Source organism: Emys orbicularis, chromosome 6 (assembly GCF_028017835.1).
Source record: "Emys orbicularis isolate rEmyOrb1 chromosome 6, rEmyOrb1.hap1, whole genome shotgun sequence".
Taxonomy (NCBI): domain Eukaryota; kingdom Metazoa; phylum Chordata; order Testudines; family Emydidae; genus Emys; species Emys orbicularis.
Genome location: NC_088688.1, coordinates 92,037,831 through 92,055,356, shown reverse-complemented (window position 1 = coordinate 92,055,356; position 17,526 = coordinate 92,037,831). Strand labels below are relative to the sequence as shown.

General features: G+C 38.4%; 1 protein-coding gene across 2 annotated transcripts in view; it reads left to right on the top strand.

Annotated features, from left to right (window-relative positions):
* The window catches only part of RIC1 (RIC1 homolog, RAB6A GEF complex partner 1), an 81,484-nt gene that overhangs the window by 8,287 nt on the left and 55,671 nt on the right, over nucleotides 1-17,526 (top strand). For both annotated transcript variants that reach the window (XM_065406276.1, XM_065406275.1), the window contains exons 2-3: nucleotides 3,165-3,272; nucleotides 9,664-9,740. In XM_065406276.1, the coding sequence (XP_065262348.1) occupies nucleotides 3,165-3,272; nucleotides 9,664-9,740 (185 nt within the window). The remainder of the gene's footprint in view (nucleotides 1-3,164; nucleotides 3,273-9,663; nucleotides 9,741-17,526) is intronic.

Below are 17,526 nucleotides of genomic sequence, written 5' to 3'. Positions count from 1 at the left end.
GATGTTCAACTTTTATTCCATAATCTAATCGTGGTCTGGAGTGTTATGCACTAGTTTAGATTACTTTTTATAAAGCGTTCTGTAATCAACAGCAGATTCTCAATGGTAGACTCACAGCTTGCATGGAAAGTGTGAGCTGTATTACAAAATTAAGAGCAAGGTGAACCAACACATCTGATTCTGAGAGAACTGTAACCCATATGTCTCATTGCAGTTGCACATGACTAGATTTGTTTATATGGGCCTTCATCACTATGCCCACAAAAGTGTGAAGGGAAAAAATATCTTGCAGTAGTTTTCCTATAGTATTGTCACTCCAAGTTATGCCACATGCATAAAGTAGGCTTTGTGAAGTTGATGCAACTTTCTTTAGAATTTCCTGCATTTTAGAAAAAGAAAACATTATCAAGCCAAGTTCTGAAGACATACTAGTCTGGAGCTTTAGTTTTGTCTCTTCACAAGCAGAAATGAACGGTTTAAAGGTTTGTGTGTAAAATTTGTGCTGCTTGGTGTTGAAGGAGCAAGTTCTGAGAGTTGCAGTAGGATTTTTAGGCTCTTTTTGTATAGGCTCTAGGACACAGTTTTAAATAAGCACAAGTACAAATTGTAATAAAAGGGATGGAGCATCTGACAAAAAGGACTATCGGGTTACTCTTACAGTAAGCAAGCCAACTTTTCTGTTACTATGCATTTGTTATAGGCAAAATGCTTTTTAGCAACAGTATGTTCCACAGTTTGTAGATAAGCCCCAATTCTGCATTGATAACCATGTACTTCTGTTGACATCAGTGGGACTTTGCAAGGATGCTCACACAGTTCCTAAAAGTTGTATTGGGGTCTTAGGTTGTAACAGATTGCTTTGGAGATCAAATGGACTGTTTTGTTTCTGTTGCGAGAGCAGAATAGGGAAGCCAGCTGTCTTCTGTGGTATGTTCAGAGATGTTGTTTTTCTGAGCAACCTGTAAAACTAATTAGTGTAAATGTTTATGTATCAGAATTTGTATTACATCCTAGAGTATCGATTCAAGTTTCTGTTGTGCTAGCCTTGCCAGCTACTTCACCTTGCTTGGTTCAGATATCAATAGAAAACAATGTAGCTTGCCCTATAATGTACTTAGTTTCATCTTTGCTAGTCTATCCACTAGTGTGAACCCTTCCTATAACTTGCATCATCAGTGGAGGCATGCTATTGATTTCAGCACATGGAACCAGGTTGTAACAGTAGCCATTCCACTGCTAAATTCTGTGTCTAGGTAGGCTAACTTGATCACCTATTAATTTAGAACTAAATATCTATTCTAGTAAGGAAAACAGTATCTTCACTTCCAGAAACGCCACAAAATTTGGCCAAATAAAATGTACTCTGCTGGCTACTAATCTTTTTAGACATGCCTTTGAATTGCAGCAATGCTATGGAGTAAAATTATTTTGTAAATCCATATAGTCAAACTTTATTAATTTGTGCATCCTGTGACTTGCATAGAATTAATTTATTTCCAGTTTTCATAGTGTTCTAATAAAGAAATGTCCAGTATTACAAAGACTTGATAGTGTTAATAAATATAATTAGTGTAAAGTAATCACATATGAACAAATTAAAGCTAAGCTAGAATATATTAATAAGATTTTTTTTCACTTGCTACTGAAATGCTCAAAATCAAGTAGCTGGTAATTGGTCTAGTCACTAGTGGAAATTACTGAGATTCTAATGAAGATACAGAAAACACAAAAAGCATACTGGTAAGATACAAATTAAGGAAATAAAGCCATTTTAAATTCATTTGATCTTGGCTTACAACTAAAGTGACATTTCATAAGTTCGGTCAAAATGGTTGCTTTTAAGTAGACCAGTGTATGGGTAACTTGAATTCAGAAGCATTCCTGATCTCATGTGTTGAATCTTGATACCTTGTGTGTATGCATTATGATACTGCCTTTAATTACATGAGCACATACAATTTTTTTCTTTAACATATGGTTATTGTTTGTAGCTTCCTAGGTATTTTAAAAATAAAACTGAATAAACAAATTCCATCATGTGGCATCATATTGATGCCTACATGATTCTTCATGAGAGTTTGGACTTTTAGATCTACTGCATGGACCTCTGTTGTTTGAACTCGGAGAGTAACTGATGGTGGTTGGTTGTCATCCTCTATATGGACCACCAGTAGAAGGCGGTGGGATGCTTTGTCAGTGGATTTCACAGGAATCTTGGGTTGCATACCAGACATTGGAGGGGGGTGTGCTCTAGCGGGCACAGACTTTTTTGTTCATTACCCCAAGTTTCACCCCTTCTGCCCCATGCCGTCCAAACTGTCCCTGTCCTGTCTTTTACCAACCTTTGCCTCTTTGTTCCAGTCCTGTTTGCCTCACCTAATCATTCCCAGTCTACTTGCCCAGCAAGTTCTAGTCTCACCCTCTGGCTCTTAATTACAGAAGAGACAGTTGTCTTGCTCTGTTTCAGTGCTTAGCCCCAGCTTGGCCTGCAGCAGCCCAGAACCACAATTGCAGGGAAAGTTCTGCTCAAACTTTGTGGAATCAAGCTGCAAAGTTTTAGCAAGTCAACTGTTATGTGCAAACTGCAATTTTTGAAATTTTTTTAAATCTTGGATTTGTGGCTGACCAAAGCATCGGGGCAAAACTTATTTTTCCTAAGCTTCGTTCTCAGAAATGTTGGCTGAATTTTTTTCCATAAAATTTAGCCTGAGTCAGACACCTGGTATAGAAAAAATTCAGCCCAAATGTTTTGGTAAAATTATAAGAACCAAAGATAGTCTTACAGTGAGCAGTGTCAGGCACTCTTAATAAGTGGTAATACAAGCCCCACCTATAATATTCATTGCTTGTGTATTATATAATAGCACTTGATCTGGTATCTGAAGTACATTTATATAGGAAGTGGCCTGGTTTTAAAAGTTGTGAAGTAGGTTTAGTAAGTATATTGAACATCTGTTGCAAAGTGTGTAATCCCTTTCAAAAGCAGTATGCTATTCTTTATCAACTGTACAGTAATGGTTTCCCTGAAATTCTGTTTCTTAGCATCAGAATAACTTGATTTTATTTTGTGGCACAATGACACAGCAGAAAAACAACAACAAAAAAGCCATATTCCTTTACCCTTCGGACATGAAATGTAACTACGTTTATTACTCTTTCCCCAGCCCAGTGTATTAATTGTAAGCTACAAGGAACTATCAAAACCAGCTTCTCAGTTTGGACCCTATAAGCAAGCAGAATGGAGGCCTGACAGCACCATGATAGCTGTTTCAGTAAGTAGAGAATTGTTTTCTTTGAAATTGTGTGTGTGTGTGTGTGTGTGTGTGTATATATCAATCTTAACTAATGCCAAAAGGCCTTCTGTGCCATAGGTAACAAGTTCCATATAAAGACCAACTATACAAACCATAATCAATATTGATCATTGGTATAGCACCCTGTTCTCTCATGCATGATCTGCATAATAAAAACTTAAAGGAAAGCTGGTTTTGAATTTTGCACAGAGGAGGATTGTGGATGTTCATTATTTGTATTACAGTAGTGCTTAAGGGCCCTGGTCAGGAATCAATGCCTCTTGGTCCTAAGCATTTTACAGACATGAAGTACAAAGACAGTCCCTGCCCCAGAGTCTACAGGCAAGACTTAATAGATGGGTCAAACAAACAGGTGGGGAGAGGGTAAAGGAAGGATGAGTTAACATTCTTTTTTTAAACACTATCTTCCTTGGTAAGGAGTAGCCATAGCTTTTCAGCTGTATAGACATCACAATAGAAGTGAATCTTAGAGGATAAAGTAATAGCTTTATGGATATTTTGGGGGAGGTTTTTCCTATGCATAGGGAATGGCATGAGAATGAGCAATGGAGTGTTTTGAGAGAGAAGCTGAGCGATAGGTAATAAACGCTGGAAACACTGGAGCAAAGGCAGCTTTCAACATTATGACTTCATGCTGCATAGCTACTAAATCCGATTCATACCTGAAGAACCTTAAAGACAAGAAGCTTGTATCTTATGAATGGAAAAGCCCAGTAGAAAGAAGCTGGGAATGTGATCAAGCAAGTTGCTAGGAAAACTATCTTAGCAGCATATTGATTGGATTTGAGAGGCAAGGTTGCAGCAATAAATGCTAGAGAGTAGATTTCAGTAGTCAAGATGTAAGATGAGTTTTGGTAGTGTGAAGAGGAGGAAGGCTGGATCTTAACTGTATAGGAAGAAACATCAAGACTTGGATATGGCATGGAAGTACGGGTCTAAAGAGAAGGCCAAATTGAAGGTGATATCTAGATTATGGGCCTGAGTGACTGGGAGGATGAGGAAGATGGTGTGTGTGTGAATCAGAACCGGAAGGGATCTCGAAAGGTCATCTAGTCCAGTCCCTTGCACTCAAGGTAGGACTAAGTATTATAGAGGAAGGTTTAAGAAGGATGGTGATCATGAGTTCAGTTTTGGCCATGTTGAATTTTATCACTTGACATCCATGAGATGTTAAAGACAAGTGAAGAAGTAGGTTCAGATGGTATGTAGAGGTACGTTTTTGGGTCATCAGCGTAAAGTTGCCTGAAGTTGTATGTGTGTGAGGTTATCCAATGACAGGGTATAGGGGCACAAAAGAAGGAGCCCAGGTTTAGTTCTGTAGGATCCCCACCAAAAGTTGGAGATGAGGAGGACCCACTGAAGAGCGATTAAAGAAGAGAGGAGGAGAGGTTTAAGTCACAAAAGCCAAGGGAGGACAAGATTTCAAGAAGATAAATATTTGAGGTGTGGATTGGGGTAGAAAGGAAACTGGGAGAGAACTCCAGAGTCACCAGTCCTATATGGAAAGAGGTTCTGTTTTCCTCTCCAATTTTTGTATAGGGACAGTGAGTTCTGGTTTTGCTGTTCTCAGCAGTGTTGTTGCTTGTATGTCTCAGCTGTGGTGAGACACAAAATACATAAATTTTCAGATGGTTGGAAGGCTTTAAGTACTGAAAGCTTAGGTATTCATCAGATTGACTGCATCTGAACCACACACACAAATATGTTAGATATAAATTCTTCAAATATAAATTGTCTTTAGCATTTTCATTAGTGATTGCCCTACTATATTAAAAACACAAATCTCTGTGTAAGATTCTTTAGTAGAAACTCATCAAATATTGTACAAATCTGATTGTTTCCAATGTGGCCATTTTTGCTTTCTTTAGTAAATCCTGTTTTTGTCTATGTACTATAGTAGCCTTACAAAACTGTCAAGAAAATCTACTCTCTGAAGGCTAATATGGAGTTTTATTTACTTAGCAAAAACATTATTCTCCCAGAGTGACTGGCCAAGTAGAACTTTACAATAATGTTATGTAGCATTCTTCTAGCTTCCCTGCTAGAGAAAGAAGGATCTTTAGTTCATCTGTATTATAGCATTACCAAGCTATATAGCATTATCAATGCTTTACAGTAATTTCAGCATTTTAAACTGTCACTGTATGCAAGTGGCATCTTATTCATACCTAGGGGGGCATGAATCATTATGTTGAATTATTTATTATAGGGTGAACTTCTTGTAAATCTTTTTTTCTCAAATTTTAATTGTGAACTGAGGATTGCAATAAGATATTGTATTAAGTTATTGCCATTTAGTTTTGTACAACTTTTAAATTATGACTCCGTGGACTAGGTGGGTACTTCTGGAAATCAGGTGAATAGCCAGGCATCATTTGATTACATCTGTCTTTTGTGCTTCTTTCTCTGCTGGAGTCTTTCCTGTACTTAACTAAATTATAAGTGTCTGATAAATTGCTATAGTGCTGCTCAAACTCCTTAAAAACCACTATTTTAACCTATGGAACTCTTGAGTAAAAATACAAAATCGTTCAATAAAATATACACAGTAAACATTTATCCCTTGAGCTTTTTTCCCCTGTGTATATTATGGCAGAGTTTGAGCCTAAGGGCTTTACTCTACTGGCCACCTCTATTCCAAGGCAGCACATTAGTGAGGGGACTTGCAGAAGTGTAACAGCAGAATTTGGCCCAATGACACTCCCAGAGAGTGTCTAAGAAATGTAACAGGGAAGAGTCTGTGTTCATCAGATGATGTACATGCTCACATTTGTACCTAAAAGGGATATCAGGTGTTAAAATGAAGTTCATATGCATATGCTACAGGCCATGTATTAATACCTGAAGTGTGTTTTCTTACACAAACCATGGTCTTCCAAAATCACTTCAGTTTCAAACTGCCAAATGAGTTGTTACAATTAGGATTGAAAAAACTAGTTTCATGAATGTTTAAATTAAGCTAAACTGCTTAAATATGCTGCATAATATTAACAAATATATTTTTGGGGTGTTGAAAAGTGTTAGGACACATTTGACATGAGATTGATGTGCTGTATTGTTAACCAGAGTTGATTTTTAGTAATTTTCTGGATAAGTTACAGTACTCTAGAATGTTTTTATAGGACAGTGCTTAATATATTGCTGGTGCAAGGTAGTGGAAATTCTGAACTCCCATGTCTTCGAGACCGAGTTCATGTGAGCTTCAGTTTCAGAAACTAAAATAACCTACATTCAGAATGAAGGTCAAACCGTTGTTGAAACATAGCTAGTCATGAGGTTTCTAATATGTCTCATGTTATAAACACAAGCAAATTTGCAAGACACAAATGAACATAGCTTTAAAAAAAGGAGTGGGGTGATCAGCCTTTGCATAACCGGTGCCTTGTGCCTGAAATTTAACTTCAGTCAGATAACTGGCATTAGTGAATCTTAGAAGTGTGGCCAGATGTGTGAATTCAGGGTGCAGCTTCAGAGGCGTATTCAGGTGAATAAGGCGCAGCTTTAGAGGCTTAATTACTTCCTGCTCAAGAAAAGTGATAGCACTAGCTCTCAATTAGACAGCCAGGGCTATATGCATTCATGAATTGGAAGATAAATTTGTTGACCTAATAATATATAAAATTCCTTGTGGAAAAAAATAAAGCTGTGTACTGAGTTTTACTGTTCCCCAGATGACCAAACTTATGTCAAATGCAGAAATAAATTGAAATTACAATAGGTAGCAAAAGCTACTTCTCTAGGGACATTATTGTTGCTTGCATCTATAATGTATGCAAAACTCTTCCACTTCATCTTGCTTTTTTGACCCTGCCTCAGGCTGAGCTCTAGGCTGAATCAGGGCTAGGAACAAATGTTGGTAGGGTGTCTAGATTAACATTTATAATTATGTTAACTCTGTTCAATTGCAAGTCAATTACATTGTTACAATAGGACCAAAAAGATTTAGTCCAGATTTAGACCCCTGATCTGCACTGCAATCCTGTTCTGACAACAAAAATTACTACATGACCCCAGGACAGGCGACCGAAGCCTGAGCCCATCCGAGTCCCGCCGCCACGGGCGAGCGGGGACAAAGCCAAAGCCCGAGCCCCTCCGCCCCAGTTGGGTGGGCCAAAGCCTGAGCCCCACTGCCCCGGGCGAGAGGCTTCGGCCCCAGGCAGTGGGTCTGGGGCTTTGGCCCCGGGCCCCAGCAAGTCTAATACCTGCCCTGGTGACCCCATTAAAATGGGGTTGTGACCCACTTTTGGGATCCTGATGCACAGTTTGAGAACAGCTGGTCTAGATGAAACCAGAGTATCAAATGTATTTCTAGTCCTTCTCCTTTTCCTATACTTCCCCTGCTGCTGCCTGTCTTCCATGAGTCTTCTGTTCAGGACTCAATTCCCAGCATATGCAGTGGGATTCTGCTGTTAATAAAAAGCTATAGGAACAGAGTTAATTAGTCTCACACTGTCAAAGGGAAATCATATGGATGAATCCTTTGCAATGCAGCGAATACACTAATAATAATAATAAATAATAATTTATAAGCATATGTATCTCAGATCTCTCAAAGCAAGGAAGGTGGATGTCCTGGCAGTCTGAGACAGTGACCAGGGCATTGGGGAGCTGTAGAATGTGGCAGTTTATTATTTCAATGTATTTCAGTGTAAAACTCTCCTACCTAGTGTAAAGTAATTGCGCAGTTGAATGATTATAGTGATCTTGCAACAAACTTGTAATAAAATGTTCAGTTCCTTTATTGTTCAAGTAGCTTCATTGATGGCATTTGATGTGCTGTTCAGAAGTAAACCTAAGGATAGCAGCTTGTACTAAGGATGGAATTCAAGAAGGCCTTTTGTATGTTAATGTCAGTAGGAAGATACTTTACAGTATTGTTTTACTTTTCCTATCTGGATAGAATTCTTATGAGTTTAAATATTTGAATAGGTGCTAAGCAATGGAAAAAACTTATGTAGATGTTAGAAATAGATGCATATTAAGTTTCTCTACTATGTATTGTGCAGTGAAGTTAATTTTGTTGCACAGTGGCTGGAAATAAATGGAAACTTAACTCTCTCAAGGTCAGAGTGGCACATTTTTTGTCATCTTGAAGGAAGAAAGGTATTTGCCTTGAAGAATCCCGTTTATTTTTTTATATTCCTGTTTTTTAGTTTGAAGCTGAAACTCAAATTGAATATATTAAAAAGCACTACGTTTTTGGTGCAAAAACTCTATTTAAGCTGATGAAATAAGTGAACAAGCATGTTTCCCTTTTGGTTCCTTAGCTGAAAAACAGGAAATCAGCTCTGGAAAGAAATTTGAAACCTTTCATATTTCTTCGCTTCTTGCCTTCAGTCTTTTTTGCTTTGAGTGCATGACCATCCAGTTTTAAAATGAATGAGACATAGTTTAGTTTAAATGCATTTGCCCACTTGTCTAGATGCTGCTGCTAAACATTTGGTAAGAAACTGCTGGCTGGCTGACTTGGGACCTTCTTGGTCATCTGCCTCTGCTGTATTTATGCAGGCATTGTATGAATTCTTAGTCTTAATTGTACATGTTAATGACTGAATAAACATACGTCTGCTAGATTAATAAAATATTTAAAAAGTTTGAAACTACTTCTGTCATATCGAAAGGCAGATTTGTTTGAATTATGATGGTATGGTATGCCTAAACCCATTGCCCCCTCCTTCCCAGTCTCAGAGGTGCTGAGGATATGCTACTCTAGTGTTTACTGCAGCAGCTTGGCTTTACTGCACAATTTTGTGGGCACTTCGGGCCCGATTTTTAAAGGTATTTGGATGTTAAAGATAGGCACCTAGTGGGATTTTCGAAAGTCCTTAGGTCCCTAACTCCCATTCATTTAAATGAAAATCCCACTAGGTGCCTAAATACCTTTTTAAAAATCAGGCCCATACTCCTACAGTCTGAGCTCTGATCTCCATATTTAAGGAGGAAAATGGCTACCAGTGGTATGCTTTTCATATTGTCTTTTACTGTACAAGTGATCCATACGGTGGATTTTAAGGAGTAGTATGGATTTTTAGCAGAAATGCATCTTGATTTCAGGGTTATTGAGTTTAACTTTCTTGTGTAACATTTTGCATATCATTGGCTGATGTAAGGTTAATTGAAGCATCTTGTTTATGATAAACCATATTTTGTCTTAAGTAGCACATGCATGCATGGTGTGGTAACCACTCTATTGAAACTGGTATATGAAATTATGGATTTTTTACTGGATTTTCTATTTAGTTTGTAAAATGTTTGAGACTTTAATGATTTTTATTGGAATTCGTGTAAGTTTTACATATACACACACAAATACAACATTTGTAAAAGCTGCAACATCTGTCTCTTTCAGACTGCAAATGGATACATCTTATTTTTTGATATTCCATCCTCAAGGGACAAGTATCTTTATGAGCCTGTGTATCCCAAGTAAGTAGTCTAAACTTTATTCTTTGCAGTGTACACTACAGTAAATAGTTTTACTTACGTTGAATGTACTTCTTTGCAAAGAACTTCTTTAAAAAAGTTATAAAACTAGTTTCATATATTGCAAAAATGTCTTCAGAGGTATTTTAATGATCACTGAAAACAATTCCTAAAACTTTTGAAGGGCTGTTTAGTGGAAAAGTGATATATAATTGATGGAACCCTTGGGTTTTTGATGCACAGGTAAGATACTCAGTTTTGCCACCAGAAGAGCTCTGTAACTTACAACAATAAAATGTTCTAATTTTAAAACTGATTAAAAACAACCATTCGGTTTCATGAAACCTAATGATATAAGCCTCAGTTCTTAGTTTTGTCCAGATCAGTGGAACAAACCATGCCTGAAAGAAACCCCAGTATGTAATTTTGTACATTTCTGCCAAAAAATTAACTGTTTTAAAACTTCTCTAAACAGGTTTGAAAGTAAAATTCATATTACTGTACATAATTTATTTTTAATTTCTTGTATTTATGTAATGCCGCTTATTTCCAAATGGTTACAGACTACAGAATATACTTCACTTTTTTGAAACGCTGCCAGTGAAATATGCTGAACTTTTAACAATGCACTGCAATGTTACTAAAAGGTTTGGTACAGATGCTGAAGATTACATTTAAAGCTGTAGGGATAAATTTTATGTAGGCAGAATCTGTAGTCTTTTAAATCATAAACTGGCTAAGGGTACGTCTACACTTACCGGAGGGTCCGGCGGCAGGCAATCGATGTTCTGGGATCGATTTATCGCGTCTGGTTTAGACGCGATAAATCGATCCCGGATCGATCCCGGAAGTGCTCGCCGTCGACGCCGGTACTCCAGCTCGGCGAGAGGAGTACGCGGCATCGACGGGGGAGCCTGCCTGCCGCGTCTGGACCCGCGGTAAGTTCGGACTAAGGTACTTCGAATTCAGCTACGTTATTAACGTAGCTTAATTTGCGTACCTTAGTCCGAAGTGGGGGCTTAGTGGGGACCAGGCCTAAGACAACAGAGTAATAACTGTGCTTGAGTGGTCAGAGGCTCCTTTTTACATATGTGAAAAATGGCACTTCCTTAAAACTATGATGAGCTTTGGTTTCCTGTTGATTCTGAAGAAAGAAAACATGCATACTTGGGGCCTCTTGACGCCATAGCCACAAAATTTGCCATGGATTACCCCCTCTTCCCCTCCCCACTCTAGAATCTAAGCTTCCATTTAAAAACATTTAGCCTTCCCGGTTTTGCTCAAACCTTGGTTAAATTGTTTTTTGTTTTTTTTTGTTCAAAAGTGGGTGAAATGTGGCAGGATGTGTCATCTTAATCTATAATATTAGATAAAATCCTTTAAAGAAATTGCAGAACAGTTAAAGAAATATTCTGATGTAAACTGAGATTGTATAAAAAAGATGTGAGTACATAGTTTCAAGGTTCTGATGAGATCACAGAATTTTTATATCAACAGACCATTTCTACCATAAAATGAAGTGGCAATATATAAATAAAACTAATGTGAATTAATAGCTTTGATGAGACAGTGTTCACCTCTGGGTGCTTCTGAGGTGCACTGGGCAAGCTAAATAGTTCAGTATGACAGTGAGTAGAAAGTGTGGGAGGGAGCTTTGGAGCATCATTGACCAACATTGCCAACATAATCACCAATGCTGCCTGCTGAGACCATCTGTACTACTTGGCTTCCTTTCTCTTGATCCTATGGTGTTCTGGCCAGACCAAATAAAGAGAGGGAACCTGATGAAATTACTATTTTGATGACTCTGTCTTGAGCAACTCCTGAGATGTGAATCTGAGAGCAAGTCTACACTACTGCACTGTGTCGGCATAGCTGCATCTGGTGAAGACACGCAATTCTGATGGGAGAGCGCTTTCCCGTCGGCATAATTACTCCACCTCCATGAGAGGCAGAAGCTGTGTCTGCGGAAGAGCATCTCCTGCTGACGTAGCACAGTCTGGAGAGAGCTTAAGTCGATGTAACTTACGTCAATCGGGGAGGTGTCTCTTTCACACCCCTGAGCAACGTAAGTTACATCGACTTAAGCGGTAGTGTAGACCAGCCCTAAGATGCCTACTGCTGCACTTTCCCCTAGTGCAGTGGTCCCCAAACTTTTTCTCACGCCCTCCCTCACCCCTGTCTGCCCCCCATCCCCTGAGCCGGGGTCAGGACCATGGCTCCAGGATGGGGGATGTGGACAAGGCTAAGGGAGCCGAGGCTGGGGCCACAGCTGGGGGGTGGGGGCCAGGAGCACAGCTGGATGGTGCTGCCTCTCCGCCCCCCCGTGGGGGCTGGCCTGGGCCCCTGCCATGTCCCCCTGAACGTTCCTTTGTGCCCCACAGTTTGGGGACCTCTGCCCTAGTAGCAATACCCCTTTTACAACTGTCAAGCCAGGGCTGTTTCCCTTAAGACTGTATAAATAGAGGCAATAATGAAGATTTGTTTAAAATGTACAAAATTATATGTAAGCGTATTTGTTATACCCTAAGATACGTATGAAACATTTTCCAGCTCTTCATTTTGAACCTCAGCAGGTGCTGTTCTTTTTTCCTCGCCTTTATTACTCCAGCTTTGGTTCTATAGACAGCAACTGATTTTTTGAGTTGTGCATCTTGTGTTGTGGTAGCATGTTTCATTTCAGGAGTGATTTACCTCTTTCAAATAACCCAGGTTAGAAAACAGGATAGATATTGTATTTTTTTTATACATTTTCTCTTTTGGGTCAATTTTAGACATGGATTTGGAGTTTCCACTTTGCGATTCGCCTTCTGTAATTTTGTCCCTCTAATGATATATCCTGTTTCCTAACCTCATTTGATGAAAGCCTGGTCACTTGTTCCTGCCTGGTTCAACCTTCTGCCAAAGGTGGCATGGATTTGTTTTGGATTGATTCCATTTCAAGTAACCAGCTGTCTTTGCCCACTTCTGTCATCCTCGCTTTACTAATAGCAGCTCTTTATAAGAAGCAAAGCTGATGGTGTGATGTTTATATATGTACTCATATAATTGCATAAATTTGGTATCTAGAATCTTGTCTGTAACAGCAGAAGCAAATGAGAAATGTTGTCCTTGTTTGGACCTCTGTGCTTTGACCAAATGTGAGGTTAGCTATGAAGTTTTAAATCATGAATATCTTTACAAATTTAGCTTTGTAAATATTAGAAGATATTCACAACATCCAATCTGAAGATGCTGTCTTACCTCCAGTTAAGGCGGGGAGGAGAAATGTTGAATCAGACTGCAGCTTGGATAAACCCTTCTGTTATACCACTGTGTGGGCCTTGAAAAGATCTTGCTTAGGTCCTTACCCAAAATGATTTAGGGACCTGATATTCCTTGTGTGACACAAGCATAAGAACCTTTTTTTTTTAAAAAAAAAAAAAGCCCTTTAAGTCATAAAAGACAGGTTAAATATTTGTGTCTCCCTTGACTAACATCTTATGTCTAGATTCAAATTCTGTTTTGAGATTTTTTTTCCCTTCTACTTTCTCCTGGACGCCTGGTCTACCTGAATGCTGCTTTGATATGTCAGACTAGAGCAGCTAACAGCATTTTAACCATTGATAGGAAGTATCCTCTGCTTACTATTCCATTGAAGATCCATCATGACTGGCAGAGGGGAGGGAATTGTTATAAGGGTGCTGAGGAGTACTCCTAAACTTTGTGGTTGCTGGGTGTGGAAGTGGGTGGCGGCAGAGATGGCATGGAGTTGTGGGAGCTCAGCCACTAATATGCTGGTACTGCAGCTTTTAGAAAGGGAGTGATGTAAACATTTGACTTCTTCCTCAGTAGCACCAAGAAGTTTCTCTGCCCCATTATACCCTACCTATGGGAAGGAGTCTACAAAAGTCTCACCCCTGAAGGAAGATGCAGGGTCTGTTGTAGTTCAAATAAAATTGACATTCGACTACTCTAATAATTTATTGCAATTCACTTGTAAGATTTTAGAAAGTATTGTGGGTGGGAATTAAATGGAGATCCATCTATGATGATGATTCTTTGGTGGTAGAATGATTTTGGAAGCTGTTCTAAAAGTATTTTTAAACTTCCATGGCCTTTTGAGTTTTGAATGCAACATGGAGGCCAGGTGTTTGCCTTTTTTCAGACACCCAAGAAATTGGACTGATGTGCAGTATGATCAGTGCCAGTAGGAAAAGGAGCAGAGCTGCGAGTATGTTAAATGATTTCCAAATGAATTTTTGCTTGGTTGAGTGGAAAGTTTACTATGTGGTGCATATATCAGCCCTTCAGACAGCCCTTTATCAGATGTAAAGAATAAAGCTGAATTTACTTTTACTTTCATGACTAATTGTGTATTTTTCTGCAGTTTGTTACAGCTATTTATACACCATAGATAAATGTCAGGTTTATGTAGTTACATGTCTTCCCTTTTTATAAAACAGAACAGGAAGCTCCACACTAGCAAGATCCCAGCAAATTTATTTTACACCTATTTTATTGCCAGAAAAATGGAATGAAACAGCCCAAAATGCTGAGAGCACATACTTTTTGAAATATATAAATATACTGAAGGGGCATTGTATCTTGTATACAGTACATGAGACTAATCAGGAATTGAGACTGCTCTGTTTTGTTTTGTAGGGATTTTATTTTTAAATATGTCTGTTCTAGTAAACTAAAGCCTGAGGGACAATTTATGTTTAAAGATACAGTATGTGGTAGACTCTCTAAAATCAACTGTTCTAGTCAAGCTGTTAGTTACTATATAATAATCTTAGGTCTCATCTACACTGCAGACCTATACAGTATTGGTATAACTACTTTGCTCGGGGTGTGTGAAAAATCCATACCCCTCTGCCACGTAGTTATATCAGCATAAATCACCTGTGTAGACAGTGCTATGTCGACAGAAGGGCTTCTCCCACTGACATATCTATGGCCTCTCGGGGAGGTGGATTAACTACACTGACGGGAGAGCTCTCCCGTCAGCATAGGAGCGCCTTCACTTAAGTACTACAGTGGCGCAGCTGCAATGATGCAGTGTTTTAAGGTGTAGAGCTGCCCTTAATAATTTTATACAAAACTTTAGAGATTGTTTGACTTAGTCCTAATAGAAATTCATAAGGTAAATTGGTGAAAGACTTTTCTTTGATCAAGAGGAGGGCATTATGCTGAGGAATTGAGATTTTAAAGATCTATTTATATGGGCCCACAGTGTGTGCATGATACTTCTGTGGTCAAATACAAGAGATGCCGACTGTCTTGGGGCCTGCAGCCTATTTCCCAATCCTGCTAAGATTTAGCACATGCTTAACTTTTAATCAGATGAGTAGTCAGAGTTCAGCGAGACCATTGGTGTGTTTAAACTTAACCCTCGATTTTTGTGAACATATGCCAATATTTCATTTATAATTACATAGTACTGGACTGAAGTTTTTGTATTAGGTTATTAAAAGTACATCAGCTTAATATATTTCCGAGAATCTTTGATTTATGAATAGCACTTAAACTACTAGAATTTAATTATCATGAATGTGATTAACATTTTTCTGTTTTTTTTATTTTCTTGGTTGCGCTTGGCAGTGCCTTATCTATAGTTGCTTTCTGGTTCTCCTGTATAGTTGGTCAGGACTGTATTCCTTGAAGGATGGAGATTATATATAGATATCAAAACTTGAACACCTCTCTGTGATGTGCTTATTTTCCTAGGAGGAATAATTTGATAGGATGCCCACACCTAGAGCTTTTGGGGTTTATAACAAGAAACAACTTGGCGGAAAGTCCTAATTATATTGTAGGATTGTCATAAGAGGAGCACCTTTTCCATCTCCCCCTTTTCCTCACATGAATCAGCTATCCACAAATCAGCTGTCTGAGATTAGAAACAATGTGGTGCTTCCTAGAAACACAATCTTTTATGTGCAGCAGCTTGGATACCTGCTAATAACAGCTTGCTGGTGGGTTGGCTCATAGTGCTATTCTGCATGTTTGAGCTGTATTTTTAATCTTTAAAATGAGTTTATTTCCAAGATCAGTTTTCATTTTCCTGTTGAGATTTAATTAACGTGTGTTTTAAATAGATTCTAGTTAAATAGGACTTCGCCAAATTACTTGGATTTTATTTTCAGTAGTCTGAGCAATGCAGATAACCCCGTTTTAGCCCTGAAGCCACCTAGATCTATGGATTCAGACCAAATTCCCACCCAATCTCAGGTCTCTGGGGAAACCTCTGTTGTTGTAAAAATAATTTACTAATTGGTAAATTTCTTGAAATATCAAAAAAGCTGTCTAAACAACTTACATCTTCAAAAGCCTCTGATAGCTGCATTAAAGCAAAAATTGTATGAATGCTTTCAGTAATAAGTTAGAATGCTTGTATCAGGTCTTCATTTGCATCAGATAAGTCCTTACATCCTCATACTTCGTGGTCTGTACCAGCTTCTGCTAAATTGTCAGCAACTACAGAGGATTTGGACAGTGTTGCAACATGTATTTCTGCCTCCATTTGGGAAACAAGTACTGCTAATGGCCATCAAAGATCAGAACAGTTGACTCAACTTTAATAAAGTTTCTTTAATTTCAGTCTTTGAAGTGATAATTAAGAGCTTACAGTAGTTTAGATAATCTTGCCTTATTAAATTTCTAACTTGCATTTAAAAGTAGAATTTCATAAACTTCAACATCAAGATTTTACATGCCTAAATTGCTATTTGACCCTTATGCAATTGGCCCTAAAGTACTGGTTTCTGATTTTATCCAAAGCAGGTAGTTTTTGTGGAAGTGTCTTAGTAGAAAACCAGGCTGACTAGCTCATTTGAAGCCCCCTGTTAAAACCACTCACTTTAAGCCTTGAATTGGAGAAGCCAAGTGCCTGGATAATCGCATCCCATATCTTTAAAAATGCAATTGAATACATTTGGAGAATTAGATAGCTAAGTAGAAAGTAATAGATGCATAAAATTACGGATTCTGTAACTTTATGTATTCCACAAAATCTAACCTTTTCTTAAAAAAACTTCTCTCAGTTGAGTAGATTGATATTAACTGCTACCTGGTAGCTTTACAGAAAACTGGGTCCAAACAGATTACAACGTATCTCCTAAAGCACATTGTTCTCATTAAAGTATTAATTTCTGTGTCTTTGCCCAGACTGAAGACTGAGTTTAATCTATCAAATTCTGCTATTAAGGTGCTCTTACTTCTCCACTCAATTTTTTCCCGTTATGGGTTTTTACCCCCAAAATTTTCCAAGGCAGATTTTTCTTGAGAATACGGCCTCTGCTGGAAGGAGTTTGGGCTTAATTGCTTCATCCCCATATTTCCTTTAATTTGTCAGCCTTCTCCTACTTTGGAGGTGTGAATATTGAGTCGTAGTTGGAATGGTGTTGAATTACGAACATGGAGAGGAACACCCAGTTTTGTAGACAAATTATAATCATTCTCTCAGGCATTGCATGCAAATACAGGAAAAAGTCTACTTATTAAATGAGCATGGGAGGCTTTAAAGATCCTATTCTCTGGGAACTGAATTCATGTTGGTCTCAACTTAGCTAAATAAAATGAAAGAAAATGCCGGTGTCATCAGATGGTGCTTGGTTTTCCAGCCATTCCAGTGTACAAGTAGATCAACAACAAGGAAGTCAGTATGAAATTGGCCTTCTCAACACCTTCTGGCAAGGAGTTCCAGAGGTTGACAGTGCGTTGCATGAAAAAATACTTTCTTGTGTTTGTTTTAAACCTGCTACCTATTAATTTCATTTGGTGGCCCCTTGTTCTTGTATTATGA